Genomic DNA, 18,065 nt, shown 5'->3' with positions numbered 1-18,065 from the left:
TAAAAACATTATTTTTGTTAACGATACGACGTTTAATTATTTCTTAGAAATAAATTATGTAATTGTACATTATTTGCCTTATATTAAGCAAAGCAATTATAACATTGTTAATTTCCTTATTGAAAAAATGAAAGATATTGAATGTACTGCATTAAAAACATGTCACAATTTATCCCACAAAATTAAAATTCGTTTCATTAATTTTAAAATAAGAAAAAGTCACACTGGAAAATTAGAAAAACCTGTTTTTAATAGTAAAACCATGGCTATGCATTCCGTTATTAGATAAAATTTAATAATCATGTTATTACATATGTAATATTTTTTTAACTTTATGTAATATCAAAATTGAATAATAAAAAAATTGCAAAAATATATTTTAATTTTCCTTTTCCCTGTTACTGCTATTCAAATATCCCGCATACTTGCTATCACTAATTGATGGCGCCATTTCGTATCCAGCCAATCAGAAATTGGACCACATTGGCCAGACTCTTACTATAGGGACTCTAGCCAACACGGAGGGTGCGTTCCGTTTCACGCATATGCGCGCATTTTTTATAGTATACGTGACACAAACTATAGATAAATGTGCGCATAGTGTGAAACGGAACGCACCTGGGGTGTTTATCCCCTGGGGGATAAATCGAGTTCAAGTTAGTTCCACTAGGACTGAAAGGTATGATAGGCACGACCATCTACTATCTTCATGATTTGTGACAACTCAATGCTGTCCAATAAATCGAGTAGAGTAGAGTAAGCTAACTTAGGCCCAATTCCACAACTTGCTTTAAACTAACTTTAACTTGCTAACTAACTAAACTTGCTTTAAAGCTAAACCGATGGTTAAAAGCAATAGTATATGGGCATATACTATTACTTTTAACCATCGGTTTAGCTTTAAACTCCGTTTAAAGCAAGTTGTGGAACTGGGCCTTAGACGAGAGAGTGGCGTTGGAGCAGTATCTAGCTTGCCCAGAGCCATCTATTGTATTGAATTGAATTGATTAAGACGACTTCCAGATGCGCATGCGTAAGAATTTCAGTCTAGCATTCTGCTCAAAGTTGCAGCTTCATGTTTTCTTTAACTTGAAGTGGACAGAGAGATTGAAATCTCGGACCCAAAGTTGGGAGAAGTTTTCTTTCTAACCGCGTATATATTCAAGGTCACATAGCAGCCACGACCAGCTGGTAGACCACCAAGGTTACGTGTCTGGCAGCTCCGATTTATTCAGTGCTGTCGTCAGTCGTCGGTGATATTTAGTGCTTGTCACTCGTACATCGACCGATCGCCGATCGGACAGATTCGACTATGGCATTGTCGAGAATTAATGCTGCAGATATGATGAACGCTCTAACTCGTATCTCGCGCGCAGGTACGAATTTTTTTTTCAAATGTACGTCAATGTTTTGTTTGAATTTTTATCTATATTGGCATATACTGATATTGTTGAAATGTCGGGCGCAATATTTTTTAGAACTACTTTTTGGTAAACTACGATTATTTACATTTTAATCGTTGCTTTAAAGAAATAAATGGTGGCAAGCTGTGTGTGTATGTGTGTATGTCTGTGTGTGTGTGTGTGTATGTGTGATGACGTGTCTTTTTGTACCTTACTTTGTGTTTATTATCGACATCAGGAATTCCACATCTTATAAAGTTAATTTTACTTGTTTGAAGAAATTTTGACTACAATACATGTCTAGAGCCTACTGTGAATAATCCATAATTTGCAACCAAAGTCATGTAATGGCACATTTACATATTCATTTTGAGATCTTAAAAACTTGTTTTATACTGGCAGCATTAATTAAGATAACATATATCGTGTTTTGCAGCATATCTCTGTAGTAGATATTATTTCTTTTAATAACTATGATATCAATTTCATTATTATAATAATATTTTATCTTATCATGCTTGTCATTTGTTAAAGCATGCACTGACAGTGATATTCATTTTATATAATAATCTCATATTGCATTCATACAGTACAATATGCAGTAATACAAGACAAATATTTAACATAAATATATTCCGATAACCATTATTTTGGAATTAATATCCAAAGTTGTACGCTTTACTCGATATAGTTACACAAATTTTGTCTCTCTATTAATATTCTTGCATCGTAAAATTCACAAAGTATATAAAAGTATTCTATTAATATTCTTGCATCATAAAATGCACAAAGTTTGCAATATACAGTATTTAACAGTTTTTTAAATGTTTCAGCGGTATCCCTGGAGATCCAACACGCGACTCCAGCAGCTATACATCAGCAGCAGCAGCGGGTCGAGAAGCTGCACATGACGAGCGTGCGTCGTTACCCGGAGCCGCCGCGGCTTGACTTGCCGACTAACATGCGCGATATATTCGCCAACGAGACGGGCCGTTTCACGTCGGAACGCGCGCGCGATATCGCTCTATACAGCGAGAATGGCGGCTTAGCCATTACGAATGCGAATCGCACCGGTTACCCTAAGATCTGCGACAACGGTCAGGTGGACTCGTACGACTGCTTCGGTGCCGTCAGTCTGTGCGGCACGATGCAGACCAACGTGCCCAAGCCTTATCGCTCGCAGGGCACGCACGCGTGGGTGCTGAGATCCACGCACCTCAACATGCCCGGCGGACAGTGGACCCGCAGCAACAAGTATATCGCCGAGGACATGCAGAGATCCCACTACCGTAACCTGCGCCCGGAGTCGTGTAAGAGTGGCTTTTTTATGTGGTCTTGCGGAGAGGTGCTTTCATCTTTTTCCCTTCCTTGAAATATCGGAAGATTTGATTGAATCGGTGAAACATTTTTGTGCATACATATGTAATCGAATATCCGTTAAACTGATAGTGAACTTGACAGAGTGGAAATTTTCGGATATCAGGATCCTCTTGTAACTAATAGTCTGACGATTCCTCTTCCTCCTCTTTAGGGTCCAAAGATCAATTACATCCGAAGCGATAATGTTTAAAACCGAGCTCTTGCGACTAGCCGGCATCGGAGACTTACATGGTGGAATTGTGTGCCGTTCAGGTTCAGGTTCTGCAATTAACACCCTCATAACGAGCTCGCTTTTACGAATGACATATTGGCCAATGCAGTATACCATCAGAATGAACTACTCGACCGACGCGTCCGAAGCGCCCAAGGATGGCGTGAAGGATCAGGCGACGGCGGCGCCGTCGGCGACGCTCGCGATGTCGAAGCGGGACAGATTTCGGCTAATGCTAAGAGATTATGGAGGCACTATGATGGCTTTTCATATCACTATCTCACTAATGAGCCTCGGTGCTTGTTACATGGTGGTCGTTAGGTTAGTCTGTTGTGTATTGCATGTAGGATGATCCAGAAATCGCGCATTTTTGCTGGAATCTGTGAAAGAGAAGATGGGGATTCCCAGTGTTTCAAAGTGGGCGACTTCTGGAGCACTCCTTGTACACTCAGCTTCTCGCGCATCTTCTCTGTAAATATCCACATTGCCATTGTATCTTTACCATTACATAAGTGCTATTATTTGCTTGATTTTTATTAAGGTAAAAGCACCAATGCCAAGATACGTACTTGACTTTGGACATTCTTATTGTTTCGGTCTTTAAATACACGTATTTAAAAACCCAAATAATAAGAAGTCCAGATTTAAGTGCAGGTTCCACCATTGGTACTTCCATTTCATGCTGTCATTTAATTTTCAAGAGAATATTTTGAAGATGTGCGTTACCATTTGATTTTAGTGGAGTAGACGTGACACCGTTAGTAGAGAAACTCACAGGCGGCAACGAGGAGGTGGACTCAGTAATAAAGACGTCAACAGACTTCGTAATAGCGTACACCGTGCACAAATTGTTCGCACCTGTTCGTTTATCGGTGACCCTCGCTGCGACACCGTTGCTCGTGAAATACCTAAGAAGAATCGGCTTGCTCAAGAAATCGAAACGACCAGCGTCTTCGTAAGGTACCATGCCGGTTCTTTCCACGTAGGAAGTGTGCCTCTTCGTGTCAGACAGGCAACAACGAAATACTTCACAGAAGAGACGACGTCATTGCGAGCAGAAAATTTAAATCTCGGTGATCGGAAATATTTTTCGCTGTTAAGCGACATGATGCGATCATTTGCGATCATGCGTTAATCGATCCCCCTCGAAATTGAACTATTTTGCTTATTGTTCGAACGCTATTCATTTTTGAGACAGCAGACCCGCGTCTCCCCTCGTTCCGTGGGACTTGGTAAACGTGAATTCTCATATACGCGCGCGTTATGAGGTCTGGCGAGCTTGAGAAATTTATATGGATTTGTATAATGGAATTTTATATGGATATTTGGGTGTTATTTTTCTTTGGATATATTTTGTAAGAAGCTTAACGTCTGTAAATAAAAACATGTTAAATGACGAGTTCAGCAGAAAGAATAAACATGCGTCTTCACATATGCACCTTGTTTATTATATAAAGAATATAGCGATCATAATTTACATATCGTCACGCAATATCTCACGCACGACAAGATAGCTTAAAGTCGACGGCACCTGCGAGAAAAAGCATTCTACCTACCAGATCGAAATTTTCCGAAAAGAATGATTTGTGTCGTTCTCAGTTTCTCTCAAAGGGCTTTCTCCATCATCAATTTTACGTGTGCGCGCACAATATATCGCACAAGACGTCATAAAATCATGCTGACGTTACATCTTATAAGATCTTGTTGCTGTTTGGGAATTTGCGCCACTGTGGACAAAAGTGACGACAGTGAAGGAAACACGAGAGCCGATTGGAAACGCCAAGAAGATGCAATCGCATTACTTTTCGTCGGTGCCGCCGAGGTATTCGTATGTTACGTGCGTGTACTATATATTTATATATACTATATACTTTATATTATATACTATATATATATATATATATATATATATATATATAATAATTACGCGGTATTATTTTCGCAGCGCGGAATTTTCTCTTGCACAACGTACACAAAAGCTCGGCAGTTTCGATGGACGAATTTATGTTTTTGTTCGCATGATCGTTTCAATTGTGCGTGTAGGAGACGCGCGACGCCGCTGTGCCTTCGCGGCGACGCGCACGCGTCACATATATATATATATGTACAAAATTCTTTAAAAATATATTATAGTACATGGAGTAAAGAATTAAAAAACATATATAATTATATACAATGTTAACCTAAAGACAGTGTGTAATGCACTTCTTACGAGTTAAAAATCTTACAAATCTCGTTGAGATTCCGTCGAGGTGGCGAATGCTGCTACGGTAGTAATTTACGGTACTACTACGGTGGCAGGATCCGTCATTGCGCAATGAGAAAGGATCGGCCGTCCTTGGAAAGGGAGTTCTTGACGAGCGGGCGTGAAAAAGGAAATAGCCGTCAGAGTCTTTGCCTGAGTATTATTGCGTTTCCATACGTACGCCTCTTAAACGCATCTCGTAAAAATTAAGCGTAATGTATATTCAGTTTTTCATCGGTGAAAATCAGAGAGAGAGAGAGAGAGAGAGAGATTTCGCGGCGATACGAAACGTGGAACATGATGATCGTTACAGTCAGGCTCGTGGGCGCTCTTGGAGTTGCGTTGCTTTACAGAAATCTTCGATACCCAAACGTGACACGCTTTCGCGACGGTTTGAGGTAAAATTCCATTTGTGAGGAAACGTTTTCGAACAGTCGCTATATTATGGATGTATACGTGCATGCAGATATACATCTATGAACACGTTCAACACGTTTTCTGTTTTACACGATAACTACGTAAGTCGTAAATAGAATCTTATCGCAAGTCCCGTCGCGCGAATCGTAAGGATCGTCTAGAGTGTGGGCATTAGCTCGCTTAAAATTTCTGGACATCAGTGGTTCTGCAGATGCTTCGGACATGTATGTCGACGGCGTCGTTTGAGCATTTTCAACTTAAACGTAGGATACAGTCGACAATACTCGTAGCGATGTACGAGGATAAACGTTACTTAACGAACAAACGTCGTTTAATAATACTTTCAAAGTAATCGACAGTTCGACACACCGAGTTACCAAAATATTTCACATAGCTTTCCATATCACGCACGTGCGCGCGTCCGGCTTGAAAGATTAGAAAAACTCATTTGGCACAGCACTTGCTTCATCGATACGTGCTTTTGCTTAAGTACGGGAAAACTACAAGCGTAACGTAATGAAGCGTCGGCGCGATTTTGATCGAATTGATTGTTACGATAAAGAGCAGGAGTCTCCAAGGAGGTTTCTCAGAATCCAAATGTCGAGTTTCGTTTCTTCTATCGACATCAATAAATTCAAGTTTTTTGTTAGATAACTGCTCTCGCAACTCGTGATGAGAAACAATGAAGGATACAAAAAGAGACTAGACGTGTTCTTCGAATTGTTGCGTAAGAACGTAATCCTGGAGGGAGAGAGCTCCTGCTGCTGATGTTACGCGGTCATTTCGATTATGAAATACACACACTTTAGCATCGTAAGTAGACTCGCGCAATATCCCGGACATGTCTTTAGTATCAAGATGTTTCTCTCGTCTCTTTAGCTGCACGAACACTCATGCCCGTCTCTACCAACGTCGATTCTACGAACTTCAACCTGGCTTCAAGTTCTAGTCGGGCAAAGACTTAAATTCAAGTTGGCGTCTGATCGATATCGATAGCAATAGGAATTAATCGCAAAGATCTACGTTTACAGCGCAAAGTACAGCGCAACATCAAGAAATGGGACACTGCTTGCTGCGTCCAGGCGAAGTCTTGAAAATTCCAACATTTTCATCTTAATCCTCGTTAGCTTCTCTTTCTTCAGGATCAGAGCACGTGTATCTTTGCGACCGCATGCATAAACTATAGTAGAGGCCTTAAACGTAGATAGTGATGGACGTTCGAATCTTGAATCTTTCTCAACCGATTCAACCATAAGCAGATACGAAGTGTTTCGATTATTCGCAATCAGGAGTTCTCTCACATGTCTACATATCGACACAGCGTGAACTTGCAGTGAACACCACATGGTAGACGTACATGACGATTATGTGTCGGTGTATAAACCACTTACTTCGTTAAGTTGATAATTAGCAAGACTCGTATAAATGGTCGTTACTTGAATCTTTTTTTCAAACGAGACATTCAGATTTAAATTCAGAATTAGATTGGCGAGTTTTTCAGTTGAATCGCCATTGTAGGTATGGTGGTCATATATATGCGATTCAAGTGAATAAATTTCAGTCTCAATTAAAATCTGAGTCACACGAGACAAGCGTCACGTGACAATCATTTATACGGACTTGAGATGTTTGAGAATTACCGATTACGACATAACATTCGAAACGACTATCGTCGCATGTTCCAGGTATGATTCGACATATCCCAAGCGTCATTACTAAACGTAGGCTTCGTTTCGGCGTCCTTGTATGTGATGGAAGAACTGCTTCCAGCTAGTGAGTGTCTTCTTAGACCATACCCAGAAGCTGCTGGTGATACCAACAATCATCGCCATTAGGTATTTGATCATGAATACTTCAAACTCGGGCCTGTGTCCAAGATCACGCGTACGTTCGCCCACCGGACACGGCAAAGAGTAGAGGGACTGCGGGCCCGGTCGCGAGCACATCTCCATGTTCCACGTTAACATCCATTGATCGAAATACGCCTGTTCGTAGAAGAGGCAGGCGATGACTATCATGGCGGGCACGATGTAGAGCACGGAGAAGATGCCGATGCGTATCATCAGCTTCTCAAGTTTGTCCGTTTTCGTGCCGTCGTGTTTCATAACAGTACGGATACGAAAGAGCGACACGAAGCCTGCCATCAGGAACAAGGTGCCCAAGAAAAGATAGACGCATAACGGTGCCAATACGAAACCTCGTAGCGCTTCCACGTTCCAAAGACCAACGTAACATACGCCTGACAATATGTCACCTGTAAGTAACGTATCACCTGTAATATAATCACCTGTAAGTAATACCTGTAAGTAATATGTCACCTGAAGTAACAAATTGTGAAAGTGCGAAGATACATAAGCGTTATTAACACAAGTCGAACTTTATCAAATAAAAATGGAAAATATAATTGGACTCAAGGGAGCGACGCTTTTGACAGATTTGTAGATTTCATAATGTTATTTTTAATCCTCTGAAGTATGAAATAAGCTATAATGTTCTTAGTTTAATGATTTCATTGTAAGTGAAATTATATCTTTGGTATGCTCTGCCCTTTGTTATACAATCTACCATCTCACCTTCCACTTTTCCCATAGCTAAAATAGTGACAGTCTTGACAGCTGGTGCGGCCCAAGCAGCCAAGTGAAAGTACTGCGAGTTCGTTTCGATCGCCTCATGCCCCCATTTCAGGCCAGCCGCCAGAAACCACGTGAGGGTGAGGATGACCCACCAAATGCTCGAAGCCATACCGAAGAAATAGAGGACCATGAAGAGCACAGTGCACAGTTCGTACTTGGTACCCTGAGTTATTGTCGATGCCATTTGTATGCGCATTCCCATGGGTGGTGGAAATGGCTCTCTGCACGATATGGAGTTGCCAGCTGCCCAGCCAATCACATAGGCTAATGATACCATCAGGTAACAAACTGATAAAAAGATGATGGGCCTCTCAGGATACCTACATAATTCAAGAGTACAATTTTAGCAAACACCTCGAGCGCAGTGTCGAACTTGACTTTTCAAGGAAAGCAAAGTAAGGCAAATGAAGAGACAAGAAACCCAGCATTTACCTAAATCTATCCGTATCAATGAGAAATGTCAGGAAAGTAAAGAAGCACGAGACTGCACAGATGGAGGCCCAAGTGCCCACCCATATCCTAGAAAACCTCCTCTCCCTCTCGCTGAAAAACATCCCATCACAGGGTGCGCCGCAATCAGGCTCTACCTTGTTGCCAACTTTCAGCGCATAACCCAATTCATGAGGAACCTTGAACTGAACCGGACAGACGAAACCAAAGTCCCTGGCACCCAAGGCAAAACCACCACTACCGCTACCTCCGTATGACTTGGGCCCTTCGTTCCAAGACGGTTGGAACTCCGCCACTGGCATTCGAGGTGGCGGATAGACAGGACCAGCAGAATCTTGAGTCGAGGTCTCGTTGGTCCCGACGCAGAGCTCAGGGCCACCGTTCTCCGGCATCTTGGAGCAGTCAAGGGCTTCCGGCCAGGCGAAGCCGAAGGTGTTCATCAGGCTTTCGCAGCCGGAGCGCGCACTCTCGCACAGCGATCGACACGGCGGTATCGCCTTGTCTATGATGGTACACACGGGTGCGTACACGGTGCACAGAAAGAAACGCAGGTCAGGACTGCACTTCATCTTGACGAGCGGCGCGTACTGATGCACCTCCGCGCCGGCGTCCTCCTGCTTCTGGTGGTTCATGAGATTCGGCATAATGGTCTCATTGTATGGGATGTTCATGCAGAGATTGATAGTGATGGGCTCGCAGCGGCCGTGATGGGCGAGCGGATCGCTACCACCGCCGCCGCCGCCACTGGCGACGCTGTCAATGGCAGTGGAATACAGAGTGGCTGTGGCGAGCAGCACACTTGACAGGACGATACCGATCGTCGTTGCCCACAGCATCTTGCGTGCGTCCTAGCCTCTTCTCCGCGAGCACGACAGGCACGTCGTCGACGGCCGACCAACACTCACCTAGGATGGGAGGACGCGACGCGCACCAACACGTCACCAACGTCGGCCATTTGAACGGGACATCTCGATGTACACAGTAGGAACGCGAACGACGGCGGTAAACTGATGGAAACAGCGGCGATGAGGAGGATGAGACGACGATGGAAATGACGGACGCACTCGCCGAACGGCAGTGTAAACAGTGATGGCGGCTACACTATCATCATCTCGTCGCTGATTAGGCGCTGATTGGCCACGCGAATAGGTTATCCAGGCTGTATTCCGAAATTCAACGCCAGTACCGAAAATACATAGTTTGTGTCACGTATACCATAGATTTTCAGTGTTGGCAGTGAATATCGGAACGCAACTCCAGTGTTCGGGGCATTTATTCCCTTCGCAATCTCCTGCGCATGCGTCCAATACGTCACAGTTTTGATAGACTCAAGCTTACATGAATTATGAGATACGCTGTATTATATACACATATACAGAGTGTCTCATAACAATTGTTGCAGAGCTCGTGAAGACATAGAGCAAGTTAAGATAAATATAAAAGTCTCATACTGTTTTGCAATATTCGTAACAATTATTGAGTTATTAATTACAGAAATCTGACGAGTAAGCGCGCACCGAGATGAATGATTGGAGAAGCGTCGCAGCCGCGGGTCACAGTGGGTCATAGTCGATCTAGGGATGCAACGATAAATCGATAATATCGAAATATCGAATAATGCATTCGATCCGTTCGGAGGAGCACATGTTAATTAACGCGACAAGACTCCGATTATAAATATCTCGCGAGTCGACGAAATATTTGAACTTTCAAAAAAAGCATCAAAGAAAGTCACGTTGATGTTGTCATGGGTGAAATCTCACCTTGGTATATATTTTTTTATTTTCGAAATAAAAAAAGCCAAACGAATGTAATTAAATATTATTTATTATCATTGAATATTACATGAAAAGTAGAAGAGTTATTGTCCGCAGCGGATAATCTAACATTTAATAAGAACGAGACAAAATTCGCATGAGATGAAATTCCACTCTTTAACGCTACCATGACCTTTAATTATTCTCCGAAAACGGCGTTACAACAACTTTGACATTCTGTACAATTAGTTGCTAACATATTTTCTAATCGTATTCTAACCGTACATTCCTCTTTAATTAACATAAAGCTAACAAATATCCGATGCTTCGACAGAATAATTTTCTTTATTTTCAGTAATCAATAAGTAGTAAATCAATGTCGCGTACAGTTGAAAGGCCTCCTCGCATTCCCCTCGTTGTCCCGGAACCTTCGAGAAAAGAAAAGATGCCCAAGGGCAAGCCTCTCTTGCTTCAATCGCCGCCGAGGCCCGCAATGTTTACATCGCGCCGATTGTGTTGATCGGCTCGCGAGTGACGATACTTTTTGCCCTTTGTTTGACGTTTGACGAATTTTCTGGGAATAAGAAGTCGGAATTTCGCGCTCGGCATTCACGATCCGTCATCATCCGACTAGTAATCATAGACACTTTATGAATCTGCAATTACTCTCGTATATATAATAATAATAAATTATAATTATAATATTATGTAATTATAATAAAATGTACTTGTAAATTCTCTCCATATATATACGGTGTAATGTTTTATTTAAGTTTATATAGTATTATAATAAATGATAAACCTTCACTATAGAATATACATATCGAGTATGTATATATTCAACATATTTTGATATTTTTTTATTCAAAGATGTTATTCTTATTATAATTGACGAAATGTCAATGATATCTAATTTGACTTTAGAAAACTATATCGAACTAAAACTTGATTAACACATGACAGCATTTTTATTATAATAAAATGTTCTTGTAAAATCTCTTTATACATATACGGTATAATGTTTTATTTAAGTTTATATAGTATTATAATAAATAAATTATAAACCTTCATTATTGAATATATTCTAATAAAAATGCTGTCATATATGTATTAAACAAGTTTTAGTTCGATATAGTTTTTGGTGCAGCCGCGCCAAGATTTTTTGTATTAAATATTTTTTATTGCATTGTTATAATAATTAATTTGTTACAATAACAAGCAAAATAACCATATAACTCAGTGTTCTAATAAATAATGATAAATTTTATTTGTAAAAATTTATATTATGGACATTTTTTGTAGCTTGGTTTTCTTGAATATTTTGAATAACATAACCTTTAAAAAGATATTTTTTTTAAATATTGAACACTATTAACAAACGTTAAATTTTTATAACACGATATAATTTTTACTTTTAAAAGTTTATGTACATATATATCTTACAAAAAAATAATTTGATAATTTGATAAGTTTTACTTATAAAAACTTATGTTATGTACATAATATATATCTTAAAAAAGAAAATAATTTGAATTTGAGATTTCTAAAAATATTAAGTTAAGTATACAATAATCATATATATATATGTTAGGTTTCTCAGTTGGCGCTACTGTTCTAATATATCACTTTTTTTGTACAGTAGAAAAGTGTTGCAGAGTTTTATTATAGTTATAAATTTTACTTGTAAAAACTTATGTACACATATATACAATAAAAAAATAATTTGAGTTTGATACTTCTAAAAATAACACAATACGTGTTGCGCTTGTACTTGGCGCCTTTTTCTACCTTTTTGTTTAAAAAGATAAGTTTTATATAATATTAAATATACGTACGTTTCACGTATAACGTGATTGACTTGGAGTACTCCGTGCCCTCGGTGTTATTCTTAGCGACGCATTCATACTTTCCCTGATCTGTTACATCGGATTCGATAATCTGCAAGGCACCTGAAACATAAAATGCGATATTCTCGAACAGCGTCCCTCTCAGGATTTTCTTGTCCAAAGAAAGATCAATGATGCGATCGCAGATCTCGTGTATGTCATGTCAATAGAGACAGTTTGAACTCGGCGTAATATGATTCTTGGAACAGACGTAAATAAGTATTGTGAAGTTTGAAGCGAGTCTCTCACAGGCATGCTTTGAAAACACGAGTTGTTTTCATTTTCAGCTAACGGACGACGCAGGCATCAACACTGATCGGCAAGGTGGGGGGTAACCGTGCCTTCCCGATTGTTTGGTTTCGTACGCTTATAAATGACTCCGTGATTGCGGAAAGGACATTGCGCCTCGGGCCGACGAACGACGCGCATACCGCGACGCAGAGTAATACGAGTATCGGTTAATACGCGTTTCTTTGTCCCCGAATCTTACTTGCGCGAGTGTTAGAGCTAGAGTCAGTGTCGTCGCCAGTGCTACGATGGAGTATCTGGGAGTGCTGCGACGGAGGACCAGAACCAGAAGGAGGACGTCGGATCGAGAAGTCAGGATGGAGAGAGGACTTGGAGCGCGCCGAGAGACGTAGCCGAGGACAGCGATACATGTATGGTATTCGAGGTACCTCGAGTTATTATTATTACGCATTATTATTTTTCTGATTTTAACGGACCTTACTCGAAGTAAGGACATACCCGAGTCGAAATAAGATCAGCATTCATAGTTTATCATCTGAAAAATGATAAAATAGCTTGAGATTTGATTATTCATTAACCTAATTTCACGTAACATGAGTTGTACTTTTCTTTTCTCATAAAATATGAATGTCCATTCAAGCAAGGTTGCTGAGGCAAGCTAAGGTTTATCAATACAAATTTGTAATTGTTCTCAATGAAAAATTGCACATAATTTAAAAAAACTATGAATAATGATCTCAGAATCTGATATAAATTTTACAAGTGTTGATTTTTATTCGTCTAATAATGCTCAGATTGCTGTTTTCGTTTAGAATCTGCTAGAATGTCCGTTTCTCATTCTTCTTTATCTTTCTTATTATACCGAATCAGAATTAAAATCTCTATTAGTGAAACAGCATTATTAGACATAACCGTTGTCTTTTTGCAGCTTCAGCTCTTTTAAGAGCTACAATTCTCATCATTCTCATTAGAAAAAAGAAAAGAAAAAAAAGAGAAGAAGAAAGGAAAAAAAAACTTTAAGAATGATGAGAATAAAAAGTATTTTTCATCTCCCATTTCCTCTAATTCTTATATGATTATTTAATCCTTATATATTTATCTCACGCGCAGTTCTAACAAAGGCAGTTCTATTTACGTTTTTATCTTTGTTTGTTGTACGTTTTTATCTTTCTTGCGCTGTTAAGCGAATATATAATCAAAATCAATAAAAATTGCTCATTTAAATTAAGAATATAAGGATTAAGTACATATACATTATCGAAGTAAACGAGTATTAATAACTGCGGAATACGTCGCTGTCGAAGACTCATCATGGGCGAAACTACGAGAGTAGCCAGATGTAACGTTCAGGTAGGAGAAAGCTTGTTCACTATTGCGCATCTAAATATTCTGCATTGATTTTTCAAATTGGATGCAATTTGCAGGATCAATGTAGAATTAATATTTCGACTCGGGAAAGACTCGGGAATGAGAACGAATTGTCATTGCACTTGGACAATCTTCTGACACTGATTTCTGATATTGATCGACATTCGATTTCGGTACTGATTTACTCTTTTATTTCTCTATAAAGGAAAAAAAGATTGATACAAATCGTTCGTTTATCCACGTTAATTTGATGAATAAATTCGATATTGATCGGTATTCGATTTTCGGTATTGATTTCTCCTTTCATTTTTCTATAAGAATAGAAAAAATTCAGACGAATTGTTCATTTGTCCGCGTTAATTTGATATATAAATTAAATATTGATCGATTTTCAATTTTCGGTACTAATTTATTCTCTCATTTCTTTATAAGACAAGAAAAATTGATATGAATCATTCGTTTATTCGAGTTAATTTGTTGAGTAAATTAGAAGGATAAATTCCTGAAAAATGAGAACAAATTGTTATTGCACTTGCACAATTTTCTGACACTGATTTACGGTATTGATCGATATTCGATTTTCGGTACTGATTTACTCTTTCATTTCTCTAAGAAAAAAATAATTCATACGAATCGTCCATTTATCCGCGTTAATTTGACGAATAAATTAAATATTGATCGGTTTCAATTTTCGGTACTGACTAATTCTCTAATTTCTTTATAAGAGAATAAAAATTGATACGAATCTTTCTTTTATCCGACTTAATTTTTTGAGTAAATTAGTGGGGTAAGTACCTGTAAGATGAAAACAACTTGTCATTGCACTTGGACAATTTTCTTGACATTGATTTATGATATTGATCAGTCTTCGGTTTTCGGTACTAATTTATTTTCTCATTTTCTTATAAGACAAAAAAAATTCATACGAATCGTTCATTTATCCGCGTTAATTTGATGAACAAATTAGGTTTTGATCGATCTTTGGTTTTCGGTAATGATTTATTCTGTAATTTATTTATAAGAAAAGAAAAATTGATACGGATCATTCGTTTATCCGAGTTAATTTATTGAATAAGATTAGAGGGGTAAGTACCTGAAAAATGAGAACAAATTGTCATTGCACTTGGACAATTTTCTGACATTGATTTATGGTATTAATCGATATACGGTTTTCGGTACAGATTTATTTTCTCATTTTCTTAAAAGACAAAAAAATTGATACGAATCGTTCGTTTATCCGAGTTAATTTGTTGAATAAAATTAGAGGGGTAAGTACCTGAAAAATGAGAACAAATTGTCATTGCACTTGGACAATTTTCTGACACAGATTTACGATATTGATCGATATTCGATTTTCGGTACTGATTTACTCTTTCATTTCTCTATAAGAAAAAAAAATTTGTACGAATCGTTCATTTATCCGCGTTAATTTGATGAATAAATTAAATATTGATCGGTCTTTGGTTTTCGGTACTGATTTATTCTGTCATTTATTTATAAAAAAAGAAAAATTGATACGGATCATTCGTTTAACCGAGTTAATTTGTTGAGTAAATTAGAGGGGTCAGTACCTGAAAAATGAGAACAAATTGTCATTGCACTTGGACAATTTTCTGACATTGATTTATGGTATTAATCGATATTCGGTTTTCGGTACAGATTTATTTTCTCATTTTCTTAAAAGACAAAAAAATTGATACGAATCGTTCGTTTATCCGAGTTAATTTGTTGAATAAAATTAGAGGGGTAAGTACCTGAAAAATGAGAACAAATTGTCATTGCACTTGGACAATTTTCTGACACAGATTTACGGTATTGATCGATATTCGATTTTCGGTACTGATTTACTCTTTCATTTCTCTATAAGAAAAAAAAAATTTATACGAATCGTTCATTTATCTGCGTTAATTTGATGAATAAATTAAATATTGATCGGTCTTTGGTTTTCGGTACTGATTTATTCTGTCATTTATTTATAAAAAAAGAAAAATTGATACGGATCATTCGTTTAACCGAGTTAATTTGTTGAGTAAATTAGAGGGGTCAGTACCTGAAAAATGAGAACAAATTGTCATTGCACTTGGACAATTTTCTGACATTGATTTATGGTATTAATCGATATTCGGTTTTCGGTACAGATTTATTTTCTCATTTTCTTAAAAGACAAAAAAATTGATACGAATCGTTCGTTTATCCGAATTAATTTGTTGAATAAAATTAGAGGGGTAAGTACCTGAAAAATGAGAACAAATTGTCATTGCACTTGGACAATTTTCTGACACAGATTTACGGTATTGATCGATATTCGATTTTCGGTACTGATTTACTCTTTCATTTCTCTATAAGAAAAAAAAAATTTATACGAATCGTTCATTTATCCGCGTTAATTTGATGAATAAATTAAATATTGATCGGTCTTTGGTTTTCGGTACTGATTTATTCTGTCATTTATTTATAAAAAAAGAAAAATTGATACGGATCATTCGTTTAACCGAGTTAATTTGTTGAGTAAATTAGAGGGGTCAGTACCTGAAAAATGAGAACAAATTGTCATTGCACTTGGACAATTTTCTGACATTGATTTATGGTATTAATCGATATTCGGTTTTCGGTACTGATTTATTTTCTCATTTTCTTAAAAGACAAAAAAAATTGATTCGAATCGTTCGTTTATCCAAGTTAATTTGTTGAATAAAATTAGAGGGGTAAGTACCTGAAAAATGAGAACAAATTGTCATTGCACTTGGACAATTTTCTGACACAGATTTACGGTATTGATCGATATTCGATTTTCGGTACTGATTTACTCTTTCATTTCTCTATAAGAAAAAAAAATTTATACGAATCGTTCATTTATCCGCGTTAATTTGATGAATAAATTAAATATTGATCGGTCTTTGGTTTTCGGTACTGATTTATTCTGTCATTTATTTATAAAAAAAGAAAAATTGATACGGATCATTCGTTTAACCGAGTTAATTTGTTGAGTAAATTAGAGGGGTCAGTACCTGAAAAATGAGAACAAATTGTCATTGCACTTGGACAATTTTCTGACATTGATTTATGGTATTAATCGATATTCGGTTTTCGGTACTGATTTATTTTCTCATTTTCTTAAAAGACAAAAAAAATTGATTCGAATCGTTCGTTTATCCAAGTTAATTTGTTGAATAAAATTATAGGTGTAAGTACCTGAAAAATGAGATCAAATTGTCATTGCACTTGGACAATTTTCTGACACAGATTTACGGTATTGATCGATATTCGATTTTCGGTACAGATTTACTTTTTCGTTTCTCTATAAGAAAAAAAATTCACACGAATCGTTCATTTGTCCGCGTTAATTTGATGAATAAATTAAATATTGATCGGTTTCAATTTTCGGTACTGATTGATTCTCTAATTTCTTTATAAGAGAATAAAAATTGATACGAATCGTTCTTTTATCCAACTTAATTTGTTGAGTAAATTAGTGGGGTAAGTACCTGCAAGATGAAAACAACTTGTCATTGCACTTAGACAATTTTCTAACGCTGATTTATAGTATTAATCAATATCCGGTTCTCGATACTGATTTAGTCTTTGATTTCTCTGTAAATGAAAAAAAGATTGATACAAATTTTCATTTATCCGCGTTAATTTGATGAAAAAATTAGACATTGAACAGTCTTCAATTTTCGGTACTGATTTATTTTCTCATTGTTTTATAAGACAAAAAAAATTGATACGAATCGTTCGTTTATCCGAGTTAATTTGTTGAATAAAATTAGAGGGGTAAGTACCTGAAAAATGAGATCAAATTGTCATTGCACTTGGACAATTTTCTGACACAGATTTACGGTATTAATCGATATTCGATTTTCGGTACAGATTTACTCTTTCATTTCTCTATAAGAAAAAAAAATTCAATTCATACGAATCGTTCATTTATCCCGTTAATTTGAGAATAAATTAAATATGATCGGTTCAATTTTCGGTACTGACTGATTCTCTAATTTCTTTATAAGAGAAAAAAATTGATACGATCGTTCTTTATTCCGACTTAATTTGTTGATAAATATCCTCT

General features: G+C 37.5%; 2 protein-coding genes and 1 long non-coding RNA gene across 8 annotated transcripts; 2 read left to right on the top strand and 1 right to left on the bottom strand.

The window, feature by feature from the left end:
- Positions 1-927: 927 nt before the first annotated feature.
- LOC105192611 (uncharacterized) lies at positions 928-4,412 on the top strand. Of its 5 annotated transcripts, XM_011156860.3 has the most exons (5): positions 928-1,033; positions 1,167-1,397; positions 2,237-2,713; positions 3,036-3,315; positions 3,734-4,412. In XM_011156860.3, the coding sequence occupies exons 2-5, from the start codon at positions 1,313-1,315 to the stop codon at positions 3,951-3,953; spliced, it is 1,062 nt and encodes a 353-aa protein (XP_011155162.1). In that variant the 5' UTR covers positions 928-1,033; positions 1,167-1,312; the 3' UTR covers positions 3,954-4,412. The 5 variants fall into 5 exon arrangements, with proteins under 5 accessions (XP_011155162.1, XP_025159530.1, XP_025159529.1 ...); XM_025303745.1 differs by lacking the exon at positions 928-1,033 and having other exon boundaries at positions 1,041-1,376; positions 3,042-3,315; XM_025303744.1 differs by lacking the exon at positions 928-1,033 and having other exon boundaries at positions 1,041-1,397; positions 3,042-3,315.
- On the bottom strand, positions 4,330-10,053 carry fz (frizzled class receptor). Of its 2 annotated transcripts, none has more exons than XM_011156863.2 (3): positions 8,722-10,053; positions 8,230-8,609; positions 4,330-7,928 (listed from the first exon to the last, which is right to left on the bottom strand). In XM_011156863.2, the coding sequence occupies exons 1-3, from the start codon at positions 9,573-9,575 to the stop codon at positions 7,372-7,374; spliced, it is 1,791 nt and encodes a 596-aa protein (XP_011155165.1). In that variant the 5' UTR covers positions 9,576-10,053; the 3' UTR covers positions 4,330-7,371. The 2 variants fall into 2 exon arrangements, with proteins under 2 accessions (XP_011155165.1, XP_011155166.1); XM_011156864.2 differs by having other exon boundaries at positions 4,330-7,910; positions 8,722-10,052.
- LOC112589653 (uncharacterized) lies at positions 7,320-8,199 on the top strand. The gene is made up of 2 exons (XR_003113684.1): positions 7,320-7,491; positions 7,652-8,199. It is a non-coding gene; the product is annotated as an uncharacterized LOC112589653 (long non-coding RNA).
- Positions 10,054-18,065: the final 8,012 nt, after the last annotated feature.

The sequence above is a fragment of the Harpegnathos saltator genome, unplaced genomic scaffold, assembly GCF_003227715.2.
Source record: "Harpegnathos saltator strain DR-91 unplaced genomic scaffold, Hsal_v8.6 scaffold569, whole genome shotgun sequence".
Lineage (NCBI taxonomy): Eukaryota > Metazoa > Arthropoda > Insecta > Hymenoptera > Formicidae > Harpegnathos > Harpegnathos saltator.
Note: the sequence above shows the minus strand (reverse complement) of the source record. Positions and strands in the feature narration are given on the sequence as shown.

What these genes read in the sequence shown, in the direction of transcription:
- LOC105192611 (XM_011156860.3), top strand. Translation starts at nt 1,313, where the DNA reads ATGGCATTGTCGAGAATTAATGCTGCAGATATGATGAACGCTCTAACT. An exon ending in TACGAATTTTTTTTTCAAAT is followed by an intron (nt 1,398 to 2,236) that starts GTACGTCAATGT and finishes TAAATGTTTCAG; the next exon opens with CGGTATCCCTGGAGATCCAA. An exon ending in TAACCTGCGCCCGGAGTCGT is followed by an intron (nt 2,714 to 3,035) that starts GTAAGAGTGGCT and finishes TGTGCCGTTCAG; the next exon opens with GTTCAGGTTCTGCAATTAAC.
- fz (XM_011156863.2), bottom strand. Translation starts at nt 9,575, where the DNA reads ATGCTGTGGGCAACGACGATCGGTATCGTCCTGTCAAGTGTGCTGCTC. An exon ending in ATTGATACGGATAGATTTAG is followed by an intron (nt 8,610 to 8,721) that starts GTAAATGCTGGG and finishes TGAATTATGTAG; the next exon opens with GTATCCTGAGAGGCCCATCA. An exon ending in AGCTATGGGAAAAGTGGAAG is followed by an intron (nt 7,929 to 8,229) that starts GTGAGATGGTAG and finishes ATTATATTACAG; the next exon opens with GTGATACGTTACTTACAGGT.